The 13,667-nt window shown below is 44.3% G+C and overlaps 1 protein-coding gene across 1 annotated transcript in view; it reads right to left on the minus strand.

The window, feature by feature from the left end:
• Nucleotides 1–13,667, minus strand: part of HECA (hdc homolog, cell cycle regulator) — a gene marked incomplete at its 5' end in the record, with an annotated part of 46,036 nt that overhangs the window by 9,973 nt on the left and 22,396 nt on the right. Inside the window, one exon of the mRNA XM_080805561.1 lies at nucleotides 2,688–3,728. Within this exon, the coding sequence (XP_080661687.1) occupies nucleotides 2,688–3,728 (1,041 nt within the window). The remainder of the gene's footprint in view (nucleotides 1–2,687; nucleotides 3,729–13,667) is intronic.

A 13,667-nucleotide genomic window follows, 5' to 3' on the forward strand; every position in this document is an offset into this window, starting at 1 on the left:
TGTGAGAAATCATAAATCATCACCAGTTTCAAACACTAAGTTCTGGATCAGTTTGATTTTAACAAAGGCTAAAGGACTAAAAGGTTGGGTGAAATTTTAGAAAAGGAATGAGACCACTCCCCTCAACCTCACTTCTTATTTCCTGTTGAGGAAACAGTTAAAATAGGAACCTGCATCCATGAAACAAGAACAAGATGCTACTAAAAAGTGCTCTTGGAAATTATAATTTCTGTATTTATAGAACATAAAATCTTGAATTCAGTAAAAATCCTGGCATATAAAGCCAAAGAAATCTTCCAAAAGGCAGGATAAAGAGAAAGATAAGCGGGGCGGCTTAGTGGGTGGCTCAGTGGGTTAAAGTGGGTTAAAGCCTCTGCCTTCAGCTCAGGTCATGGTCTCAGGGTCGTGGGATCGAGCCCCACATCGGGCTCTCTGCTCAGCAGGGAGCCTGCTTCCTCCTCTCTCTCTGCCTGCTTCTCTGCCTACTTGCAATCTCTGTCTGTCAAATAAATAAATAAAATCTTTAAAAAAAAAAGAGAGAGAAAGATAAGCAATAGGATGTGTAAGGTCTCCCTCTATCTTAAAAAAAAAAAAAAAAAAAAGGATTAAACTTAAGAGGTCCAATATCTGACTAACAGTTCCACAGTTGTATTTGAAAATGAAAGAGGAAATGATCAGAGAAAGAAATCAAAAGAAAATCTCCCCAAACTGAAGACCATGAGTTTACACAGCCAAAAATCCAAGAAAGGACAATGCACAATGAATGGGGGTGGAGAGGAAGACCCATGTCATGGTGAAACTTCAGAACACTAGGGATAAAGAGAAAATCTTAAAACCTCAGGGGATCGGAGGAGAGAGCAAAGGGAGAGCAGTAAAATACTGACTTCTCAACACTGACACCGGAAGACCACATATAGTGAAGAAATAAATGCCTTCAAAGTCCTAAGGGGAAAATATTTGTAACTTGGAAGACTCTACCCAACCAAATAGCAAGCAAGTGTGAAGACAGAATCAAGACATTATCAGATTTTCAAAGTCTGAAAATACCTATTCCCATGCTTCCTTTCTCAGAAACCTCCTGGGAGTGTTTCTTAACAAACTGAGGAAATAAACCAAGAAAAAAGAAAACATGATATCTAGGAAACAGAAGATAAAGAACAGAAAAGTAAGTAAAGAATTCCTACAAAGGCAGCCATGCAGTATAGCAGCTAATGAGTACAGCCGGACAGACAGGAGCAGGAAGATGGAAGGTTCCATGAAGGGAATTTAATTTCTACAAAAAGAAGTTCATTAAATGGAGGACAGGTATGTGCAAATGATTTGAAAGCTTTGTGGAAGCTGTTGGAGAGTGAGAAGAACCAGCCAATGTTTCCAAAAAGACTAAGCAAATGAAATTGTGAAACAATTATTAACTGTAATAACAAAAGACATCCTAGAATATACTATATGATAGGAAATACACCTACACTTTGTGCTCAACACTAGATATTTACATAATCAAAGCAGTAAAAACATTAAGGATTTCACCAGGAATTGTGATACATTATCCTGAGAGAAATGGGAAGATTTAAGAAAGCACAGTCATCTACCTTAAGTCAACAGACAATATCTAAAACTGGATATGAAGACGGCAGTTTTAAAATTACAATAGTGGGATGCCTGGGTGGTTCAATCAGTTAAGCATCTGCCTTCTGCTCAGGTCATGATCTCTGGGTCCTGGGATCAAGTCCCACAGCCGGCTCTCCCTCTGTCTGCAGCTTCCCTTGCTTGTTCTCTCTCTCTCTCACTCTCTCTCTCTCTCTGACAAATAAATAAACTCTTTAAAAAAAAATAAAAATAAAAACCTAAGAATCAGTTATAATTGAAAAATGCTATCTCTGAGAACTGAAGCAACAGGGGGTGTGGGACAAAGACAGGTAGGGATATATCGTTTCTACCATGGGGTTTTTTAGCACACTTTTGAAGTTATAAACATGTTACACTTCATGTATCTCACCTTTATATAAACTCAGTAATTTCACACAAATGGACCAATTGCTCACTTATCCTGACCGACCCCCATCGTTCAAGTCTGGCTGAAATATCCCTGCGCCCTTGAATGTCATCCACAGCACTAAGCTCTCTGCCTTCGCCAGAAGGGTGATGCCTCAGCTTCCAATAATCTTCCACTTTCCTTTTGCTGTTATCAAGAAAGCCTGATTTTCCATAAACCTCAAGATTAATTCAGCTCATCTAAAAAACACACTGGCCCTCCCTGACCCCCTTCCGTTACTCCCTTACGTTTACAAGGATCAAAGAGAATCCACAGCGTGCTGGGCACATTAACACGGGTTTCAAAGGCAACTGTTTTACACCAAGTGACATAGTTATGCAATTCCTACTCAATTCCCTCCCAATAAAGGAAAACTGTACATGAGGAATCCTCCCTTCAAATGACAGCAGAACAAAAACATAAAACGGCCCACCAGGACAACTGTATTTGGTACAGTGACATCAAGAGTAAAGAAAAAAAGCCCAACACCCCCTCCACCACCTCAAGGGGCAAAGCCGAAACACCCCAACAGTGCCGGGCACCCAACTAGAACAAGAGGCACCCGCTGTTACACTGAAGCCAGAAGAGAGCAAGCCCATCCTGCTTCTCGACTTTTAACAAACAGAAAGCAGGCAAGATGGATGAACGCCTGTACCTTGAAGATGACACGGGACGTCATACTCGATCTCATCGTGTCTCGACGGGCTTAAGAACAGAGTTCCGTCCACCAAAGGGAACTGTTCGAACACCGGGAGTGCCCGGTGGCACAGAGCGCAGTTTACAACATTCCTGTGGCTGGCACTGAGGGCCGCAAGGATGAATTTCCGCAGATCCTCGCCCTGGCCCATCTGGGCATCGTCTTCCATCCGCACGTGGAAAGTGTTCAACTTATGCCTGGGGATGTGCGTGAGCAGCTCGGACAGGTCCAGGCGCCGCAGGAACTGCACGGGCGCATCAAAGTGGCCCCCCCGGTGCACCGATAACCCAGCCGGACTGTAGTCAAAGTGGGCATTTCGGAACACATGGCCCCCGGCCATGGCCTTTTTGTGAGGCTCCAGATGAATGGCATTCTTTAGGAATTCCCCGAGGTATCTCGAGGAGCGGGGGCCGCTGAAGTGGGCAGGGGAGAGGATGGAGTAGCCGGTGGGCGGGGACTGGCCCGGGGAGGCGCAGGGGGAGCGCGCCCCGTAGGCCGCTGCCCCGACCGCCTTCTCCTGGGAGTTCTGCCGGTCCATGGAGTGCCGCCGGGGGAGGTCGTGGCTCAGGCCTTTCTGGGGCTTGTTGGGTGGCCGGCACTTTTTGGCCTCCTCCCCTGCTTCGCCGGGGGGCCTCCCTGTATTCTTCTCTGACCCAGACTTCTTCTTTTTCTCATCCTGCATCCGCTTCACCTGATACCAGTCCGTGTCCTTTTTTAGGTGGCCCTGTCCACAGCGGCAGGAACAGAAGCGGAAGGCCAGGTCGTAGCCCTTCTTTGTCCACATGTTCTGGCGGCACTGCTTCTCATTCCAGCTGCGCGCGCGGCCGATGCAGTTAAACTGGACCAGGATGCTGCTCTCCCACTCGTAGAAACACTGCAGGTGCATCCAGCTGCTGTAGGGGCAATGCTCGTTGTTGCACACCACCTTCTGGTAGTCGTCCTTGTCCAGGTCCACCGGCCGTCCGAAGCTGCAGATCAGGGGCGTGGCACACAGGGCTTCTGGGGAGAAACACGGAGAGAGAGAGGTTCAGCACGCGGGAGCTGGGATTCCAACAGGCACCACGCCAGAGAGCAAAGTTACCATCCCTACATGAGCCCATTCGTGCCAACAGTACAATTTTTATGGTGTCACGATTTCCACCGCTGGAGTAACACCAGACAGGATTAAAAAACACTGACTACTTTCTTCTAGTATTATGTTGTGCCAGGGGAATTTATTTTCAGGTATTTGTTATCTGCTGAAAAACACACCAGTAAGCTTCAAAAAGTCCAAATCCTTCACAGTGCAATTAGTTGTATGTCAGTACTTCCAACGTTGCAGTGTAGTATGAGGTTTTCCTAAGATGTGGGTGTAATGACAGGCAGTTCCAAGGTTCTTAGAAAGGAATCACTCCAGTGAACTAGGAAATAATATGATGAAGCCACTTAACCTACCAGTTCCAAAAGGACCCTGAAAGTCCTTTATCACAAGTGTTAGGTTATACTGAATACCACAGAAAAATTAGAAAACAGAATTCCCTCATCCCCAATTCCCTTCTAGAATGGTCTGATACCTAATGGCAGGAATATCTGGTCAACCTAATTGTTGGTCTACACAGAATTGCACTGCCAGGACATGAAGGAAAAAAACAGAATTCTCCTAAAGCTATCAGGACAGAAACTAGGAACACCAAGATATTTCTACCCTATTTAATCACATGCCCCACAGGCCATCTAAAAGGCCAGTTTCCAGGGCGCCTAGGTGGCTCAGTGGATTGGGCCTCTGCCTTCGGCTCTGGTCATGATCCCAGGGTCCTGGGATTGAGCCCCACATTGGGCTCTCTGCTCTGCAGGGCGCCTGCTCCCCACCCCCCACTCTCTGCCTGCCTCTCTGCCTACTTGTGATCTCTCTCTCTGTGGAATAAATAAATAAAATCTTTTTATAAATAAATAAATAAGGAGGGAAAACTTGGTGACACAAAGTAGAACCCATCTCTTAAGAAGTAAATAGGATTTATGGAGATTCCAGTGGATTCCAGTTACTCCAACACCCATAACATTTTCAAAAGGGCTTTCTGGAGAGCAGTAATACTCCTAGTTGGGAACCAAAGGGTTTGGTCTAGAAGGTTGCACATGCCAAGCTCACCTCAGACTTTATCTGTTATAGCGGAGAACCCTCAGAGTTCTGTTCTGGAAAGCTCCCCCTGGTGGCAGTGTGGGACATGAGGCTGCAGAGTTGAGGGGGGCAGAGAGGCAGTAATCCAGGTGAGACATGTGTGCGTGCCTGAGCAACAGCAGCAGCAGAGTAAAATGGCGCTCACTGTTGGAGGGGAGCAAACGCTGACGGACGGCAAACATGGGAGAGGCAGGTTTGGACAAATGGACAAAGACAACTTTGGGATGGCCTTATTTTAGACCTGCTGAATTGAAAATACCTGTGTACCAATGAGGTGGAGAAAGACACGACTGGAGTCCAAAGACCTGGAGCCTGCAAACAGGTGATGGGAAGCCACACAGCCAGAGATGGATGTTAAATCCCTGGACTGAGGAGCTCATCCAAGAGGCATATGAGGAGAGGAAAAGAATCCTAAGAAGCAACATAAAAAGGCTGAAGAAGAGTCTGTAGAGTCCTCTACAGAAGACGGTAAGGAATGAACTGAGGATTCACTGTAAGACAAGCCAGGAGAGAATTCTATCAAGGCAGTTGGAAAGTTTTAAGAACAGAGGGCTGACTCAGAACAACTGTGACACCCAAAAATGTCTCTATACATTGCCAGCTATCCAAGGGATATCCAAGGGAGAAGAGACGAAGCAAAACTGCCCCTGGTCAGAAGCTACTGGGCAAGTCAAAGACGGAAAAGTCCTCACCAGAATGATCAGTCAGCCAGTCAGTGACTCCTTAGTAGTAACAGTTCCAGTGGGATGACATAGGATATGTCGGAGGTAATGATGAAGACTGGATGATGAGGTAAAGAAGTAGAAGCGGTTCAGATGATCTTCTAGAACACTCTTCCCAGAAACAAGGAAGGGAAGGAAAAACAATGGCAAGAGGCCAGCAAGGGCTGAGACCTACATGTTCACCTACTCAGGGAATGAATGCCAAAAATTCAGGCCAGTCTGAAGAGCAGAAGGCAAGAAGCTCTGCAACTCCAGGACTCAAAGACCTTCACAACTTCCCCACTGGCCACTGTGTTACAAATACAACGCTGCACCAGCACAGGAACCCATAAAGCCTAGAACAATGGGACGTTACAATCATCCCCTTCAATGTGGGACCCCAGGGCATCAATCACAAGGCCCTAACCAACTGGTCTGCCTCGGCTCCTTCAATCACTGTGGCTGCCCCATCTACTGCCTGGGAGTCCATAGCCCTTAATCTTCATTGGTCCAAATCCCACTCGCCTCGTGCAGTGACTCACAGCATGGACTCTCAGCCAGATTGCGTGAGCTAGAATCCCAGCAGTACCACTGTTGAGCTGTGGGTCCTTGGACAAGTTCCTTCTTTTTCATCTAAATTTCCTGTACAGAATGCAGATAACAACTGAATGTACTTTATATGGTTGTTTTAAGGAGAAATTCTACTCAGGTGGCACCCAGAGCAGGGCCTGGCACCTGATAAACCTTCACCCCTTCCTCCCATCCTTCGAGACCCACCTCTACATACTGATTTCACCAGAACCACCCCTTCTCCAGAGCGGTCTGGCATGAACCTTATTTGAGTCCCCACTGTGATCCCACCAGGTTGAGGACTCCAAAGAGGAGGCCCCTTACTCATCCTTGTGTTCCTGACATCACCGGGCCTAGGCCTGACACACATGCCAGGCCGAATAAAGTCACCTTAAAACAGGCACACAAAACCCAACGTGACCAGCAGAGCAGAAGGAAGAAAGCAAGCTGAAATCCTAGACAGAAAGACCTACATGTACTTAAGCACAAGACTTAGAAGACTGGTCTGTAAACTGAGTAAATTAACTGCAGTCACCTGGGCTGTGACCTTTAGTGTCCTTTAAAATGTTAATAAGTCAATTAAACAAAGTTCAGTTGCTTTTATCTTCAATCCTTCAGAGAAACAGCCTTAGAGGGAATGTCTGAAATGTGAGGACAGCGGCCAAAACGCTCTCTAACCCAGGCCTCCTGAAATCAAACTGAAGGATGGCTTACTTCTACCTCTGCATTTACAACACCCAAAATGTAAAATTTTAAATGCTGAGGTTGGCTTGATAATTCCTTTTATTCTCGCATTAAAAAAGATAGATCAAGAGAAGGAAAGTCCTATTTCTATCTTCCTCAAAAAGCTGCAAATGTATCATTTAAACAATATTGAGCGTTCCATACGTCCTGGGTCTTTCGAGCTGGGAGAATCAACAAATGGTGCTAAGAGCTCCCACAGAAATCTCGATGGGAATCACAGAGGAGGCAGTGCGGCTCCACGTCCCTGTCTCTCTAACACTGCCCATCCTCACCACAGCCGGCCTTACCTGCCTTCTGCCCTCCAGGGCTTGGCAGTGAAGCGCTCCCACGCCAACCTGCCAGCCTGCTTGTTTACATCTCGGCCACTCTGATGCGGTCTTTGTGGCTAGGCCTCAAAAACAAAGACAAGGGCTTGAGACCAAATACGATGTGCAACAGACACCTCACCCTGTTACACACCTCCAGCCCGAGGGCAAGGCTCCAAGGAACAGGGTAACAGGGGGGGCCGTGGGTAGCACACCGGCTTCTGACTGGCTTTTATAGCTCACACAGCCTCCTGATGAGGCCTCGGGCTGGCCTCCACACTTCAAGGCTTAGTTCAAACTTGCCCTCACTCTCCCACTGTCCACACTGGAAAGGCAGCTGGGAAGAGTGTGAGCAGGGTCTGGATGACCAGCTGTTTGACATGAAGCAGTTTCCTCCTTCCTCATCTGTAAAGTGAGGACAAAAATGCTTGCCTTCTTTCACCGCAAATAAACGTGGAAGCACTCTGTGAGGTTCCCTGACAGCTCTCCTGCGCCATCCACCTCTCCTCTAACTGGATCCTAGATGCTCCATGACTAAAAGCAAACTGCTGCAAGAGACCTCCTACATTTTCTATCTAATGTTTGGACCCACAAAAGGGGTTCAGAAAGTAACGAATGAGGCCATGCCTCTTTTTCAATTTCCTATATCTTACAGTTAACTAAAACATACAGGAAAAGATTTGACAACTCTAAGAAAGAGCATGAGCGCCCTTCAGATCATACCTGTAACAAGTGAGCAGTCTTTTCTTTTTTTTTTTTTTTTTAAGATTTTACTTATTTATTTGAGAGAGAGAGAGAGACAGGGCACAAGCAGCAGGGAGGAGGCAAAGGGAGAGGGAGAAGCAAACACCCCTGAGCAGGAAGCACAACAACAGGCTCGATCCCAGGACCCTGAGATCATGACCTAAGCCGAAGGGAGATGCTTAACTGACGGAGCCACCCAGGCTACCCCACAAATGAGCGGTCTTATAGAAATGCATCTGATTGCTTCCTGAACGTGGTCTCCACATTTATAAAATTCCTAGCTCTTAAGAATTGCAGTCCCACAAAGGTAAAGGTCTAAACAGAATATAGACTGATCTGATACAACAAAACCATTCATGAGAGGGGGGAGAAGGGAATGGCACAGTCAGTGAGGGCCTGTGTCACATACACCCCTTAGGACACTCATCAAAGCTGTGACAGCCTGACAAGCAATACGAGAAGATGCTCCTTTGTGCAGTCAGCACTGCTTGCACGGAAGTCTATAAACTGTCCAGTGCGTCTTTACAGCTCCATCGTCAGGTGTTCAGGACCCAGCTTCTACCTCTCCCTGCCCAAGTGAAAACAATTAGGGATCACCTCATTCAGGACAGAAGTCTCTCACAGTTTCAAGTCTGGACAAGAAGATAGCTAGGCTGACATCACTTGGGCAAGGTCTGTCACTCTTCCCAGTCTTCTCATCCCGTATCCTGCCTCCCACACCTATTAAAAGGGAAGGATCTGAGAGCAGTCATTTACATGGCCGCCCAACAAACCCAAACCCTTTGACACACCCATTCACACTAACAGGAGGCCCAAACACCAGACAGACATGGCCACTGTCAGCTTTTTAACTGCAAAATTAAATGTTTTCACCCCTCTTTAAATAGTTGCAAGCATCACAAGCAGGTGGGGAGTTCAGCGGTGGTGAAGCGGGGGGGGGCGGGGGGGATCTGAAGTCAAGTAAGGCTTCCTAGGTGAAATCTAAGGTGGGCACTTGGTCACATTCAGCCTCATCCCCCGGTTTTCAGAGCAAATTCTCCTCAGGGTATGAAGTTTATGCCTAGAGGATCCTCAACTCCAGCTTCTTGAAAGGCCACCGAGATTGGTCAATGAGGACAGAGACTCTGGAGCAAACCAGCCCGGATTTGACTCTCAGCTCTGCAACTTTGTAGTTTTAGCATCTTCGGCAAGTCACTTGACTTCCCTGTGCTTCTGTCTTCTTAACGTATAGAATGGCAGAAATAACAATACCTATCTCAAAGGGCTGCCATACAGATTAAAGGAGTTATTAAAGCACATCACACAGAGCCTGGCACAGAACAGCCACCATTTAAACATAAGCAATTGTTATGAAAAACCCTATCACTTTATATTACTTGATGTAAAAACCAAAGAACTTTGAAATCATTTAGTGCAAACCTACAAGCAAGAAGTGACCATCCACCTTCCCCCATACATAAATAAGTGCCAGAAATGCACTTCTTCCCCACAACAGAGCAGGGTGGCATGCAAAAAAAATTCACTAAGTATTTACCGACAAGTTTTAAAGGAATAGATGCAAAATTTTCTTCTTCGAAGCCCTTAAAGATGTTCTACTGCACATCAAACGAATAAGTACCTCGCTATTTTTTCAACCTAAGCAATCTTTTCCAAGCCTGGGTAACAGGGTTTCATAAAGCATGGCTGCATTTGATTCATAGGACGTATCCCTGAAGAACTCACATAATTCAGAACTGATTATCCCACAGTCTGGAGGAAGGGTGTGGGGAATGCATTCTCAGAACACATAAATCTACAGTCACTGTGTTATATTTTTCTTTACTGTTGCTTTTTAATATCACAATTATCTCTAGCATTTCTCAGTTGTAGCTCATAAATTGATAGCATGACATATCATACTGTGTTTTATCACATTTCTGTTCAAAAATTACTGATTTGCAAGATTTCTTCAGCACCAGTACTAGTACACCTGGATATTTTAGAAGATAAAGACTTAAATTGTAATACCTAATTTTAAAATAATAATGCAAATGTCACCAAAATCCTTAAAGAAGTTCTATAAACAACAAAGAGTTCAAATAATATTGCCAAGGGTTAGTAGGTATTTCTCTTTACAAGAAAAGGTGATGCCAGTGGGTATCAAAGCATTTTTACAATCCAGTTGACTTGTTAGCTTTGAAAATATGACATAGCTTGATGCACAATTTGGGGGAATGTATCCACTGAAATGCTGCACATCCTGTGAAGCTTTTATTAATAGTATTTGTGTCATTACTTGAAATTTGCATAATTTAATTTGCATATAATGGGATCACACTGTATTAGGAAATAAATTAGCAGGCTGCTTTTTCTTTTGCTTGGAGATTTTTTTGATCCTGAGGGTGCTGGATCACAGAGAACCACACAGCACCCTAGCATTACATGTATTGCCTGCACTGACCCTGAAGAACAGGTAGGTTCCAGAGCTCTCAGAACCAAATCACAGTATCATAAACTGGGAACACAACTCCAGATTAAGTATGTGTGCATTTGCATGAGTCGATGTGTATTTGTATGTAACTGCAGAGAAACTACCCAATTGTTAAACTATTCCATTTCTTTTAGTATTGAGGTATAACTGACATGCAATGTTTTTATTAGTTTCAAGTGCACAACGTAGTGATTCAACAATTCTATACATTAGTTGGCACTCACCAGGTAAGTGCAGTCACCATCTATCACCATACAAACTTACCACAGCATTACAGACTATGCTGTATTTTTCATCTCCATGACCTATTTTAGAACTGGAAGTTTGTACTTCTTTTTTTTTTTTTTTTAAGATTTTATTTATTTATTTGACAGAGAGAAAGATCACAAGTAGGCAGAGAGGCAGCCAGAGAAAGAGGGGGAAGCAGGCTCCCTGCTGAGCAGAGAGCCCGACGTGGGGCTCGATCCCAGGACCCTGAGATCATGACCTGAGCCGAAGGCAGAGGCTTTAACCCACTGAGCCACCCAGGCGCCCCTGGAAGTTTGTACTTCTTAATCCCCTTTACCTATTATGCCATCCTTCACCCACATCCCATTTTAACCAGTCTGTTCTCCATATTTCAGAGTCTGTTTGTTTATTCATTTTTTAGGTTCCACATATAACTGAAATCAAATGGTATTTGTCTTTCTCTGACTTATTTCACTTAGCATAATACACTATAGATCCATCCATGTTGCTGCAAATGGGAAGATCTCACCTTTTTTTAGGACTAATATTCCATTATATATATTAGCCACATCTTCTTTATCCATTCCTCTATGAACGGACACTTGGGTTGCTTCCATATCTTGGCTATTGTAGATAATGCTTCAATAAACATAGGGGTGCATATAACTTTTTGAACTGGTATTTTTGTTTTCTTTAGGTAAATAACCAATAGAGGAATGAATAGATCATATGGTCATTCTGTTTTTAATTTTTTGAGGGACCCCCATACTGTTTTGCACAGTGGCTCTATCAATTTACATTCCCACCTTTTCTCCATGTCCTTGCCAACAGTTGTTGTTCCTTGTCTTTCTGATCTAGCCATTCTAACAGGTGTGCAGTGATATTCCCATTGTGGTTCTGGTTTGCATTTCTCTGATGATTAGTGATGCTGAACATCTTTTCATGTGTCTGTTGGCCACCTGTATGTCTTCTTCGAAAAATATCTATTCAGGTCCTCTGTGCATTTTTTCATTAGATTGTTTGTTTTTTTGGTGCTGAGTTGTGTATGTTCTTTATCTATATATTGGATATCAACACTTTGTCAGATATATCATCTGCAGATATCTTCTCCCATTGAGACGATTGTCTTTTTCAACAGTCCCATTTTTAAAGACTCCAGAAAAGACCTCGGGTCATCCTTCAGTACTATATCCAATTTTAAAGAACTTAGAACTTGATTATCTTTGTCAATGTCCTACCCTACACCAGCATAAATGTTCAAAAGGTGGCCATAACCAAAACTCTTACATTTTTTTGTATATGTGATACCCATTTCCCATCTAAGTTCTAGCACAACATTTCCAAAATGATGGCCCACCTCTTCTCTCTTGGTGGACCCAAAAGGGTACCTGGAGACCAAAGAGTGGCACTGGCTATCTCCCCTTACCTCTAGATTCTAATGTGGTTCAAGGGAGGCCACCCCATAATGTGCCACTTTGGCATGCAAATTATTTTGAGCTTAAGATAACCAAGGCACAATAGACTCAAGAAGAGCTTTTTACCTCCCCTACTTATCTAAAAAAAAAAAAAAGAAAGAAAATTAAAAACGGAGTCTGTACCAGGAGGAGAGCTACTACCAAAGATAACTTTTTTCCTTTTTTTACATAAGAAAGACCTCTCTGGGGGCGCCTGGGTGGCTCAGTGGGTTAAAGCCTCTGCCTTAGGCTCAGGTCATGATCCCAGGGTCCTGGGATGGAGCCCCGCATCTGGCTCTCTGCTCCGCAGGGATCCTGCTTCCTCCTCTCTCTCTCTCTCTTTCTGCCTACTTGTGATCTCTCTCTGTCAAATAAAAAAAAATAAAAATTAAAAAAAAAAAGAAAGACCTCTCTGCAGGGTAAACATTCATTTACCAAATATTTGCTCTTCTCATCTTCTTAAATTGTTTTCCTCCCCTCTGAAGTCCCAGACTCCTATACCTACCTCTCTTTAGCTTGGGGTGGCATATAAACATCGATTGCCTGACTGCAAGAGAGCCTCTCCTGTCTTTGTGGGGCTCCCAAACATATGTAATTAAACTTGTTTTTCTCCTGTTAATCTGTCTTATGTCAAATTAGTTATTAGGCCAGCCAAAGAACCTGGAAGGGAAGAAGGGAAAAGTTTTCCTCCCCTATAATTTCCAGTGGCCTCAGCCGAAAAGACAAATGGCTTTACCTCCTCCCTAGTCTGTCCAATAGGTAAAAACATACGGCTGCATGATTAACTGGAAACATAGGTCATCTACAGACTAGACAACTGTCACAGAATACAACCCGTAACTCATTGCTGTTCAGTACTTTCCAAAAGCTTAACTGAGAGAAACAATTTTTAAGAAGGATTTCATAGGTGATGTCCACACACTCTAGATCAGAGTTCCTGTGGGGTATTTTGGCCTGTGGTATGACTTTTTAAACCCACACAGGGCTTTTTGTAATAGAAGATAAACCCAAATGCCTGTTAAGTGCATCTCGTCCTCTCCAGGTCATCCAGGCGTCCACTCCAGCCCCATTCACACTTATTCACTCCAGGACTCTGGAGGCGTCTACGTATGTGACTCCTGTGTGAAAGAAAAGCTGTCCATCAGCTAAGCTAGGTGTCACAGAGTTGGTTACCTAGATGACATTATTTCATTCTCTGGACAGACTGCCTTTTTTTTTTTTTTTTTTGGAGAGACTGCTTTTAATGACACAAGCAAGCCTAATAAATGTATTTTATTTATAAAAGGACACTGTCGTGGATATTGCTTAGTATTATTTGACAATGCCTCATAAACAGCTAAGTGAATGTTTTTGTTTTTGTTTTTGTTTTTTTTAAGATTTTATTTATTTATTTGACAGACAGAGATCACAAGTAGGCAGAGAGGCAGGCAGAGAGAGAGGGGGAAGCAGGCTCCCCGCTGAGCAGAGTGCCCGATGCGGGGCTCGATCCCAGGACCCTGAGATCATGACCCGAGCCGACCCACTGAGCCACCCAGACGCCCCTGAGTGTTTTTGTTTTTTTAACCTG

Source organism: Martes martes, assembly GCF_963455335.1.
Source record: "Martes martes genome assembly, chromosome: 6".
In the NCBI taxonomy this organism is placed as follows: Eukaryota; Metazoa; Chordata; class Mammalia; order Carnivora; family Mustelidae; genus Martes; species Martes martes.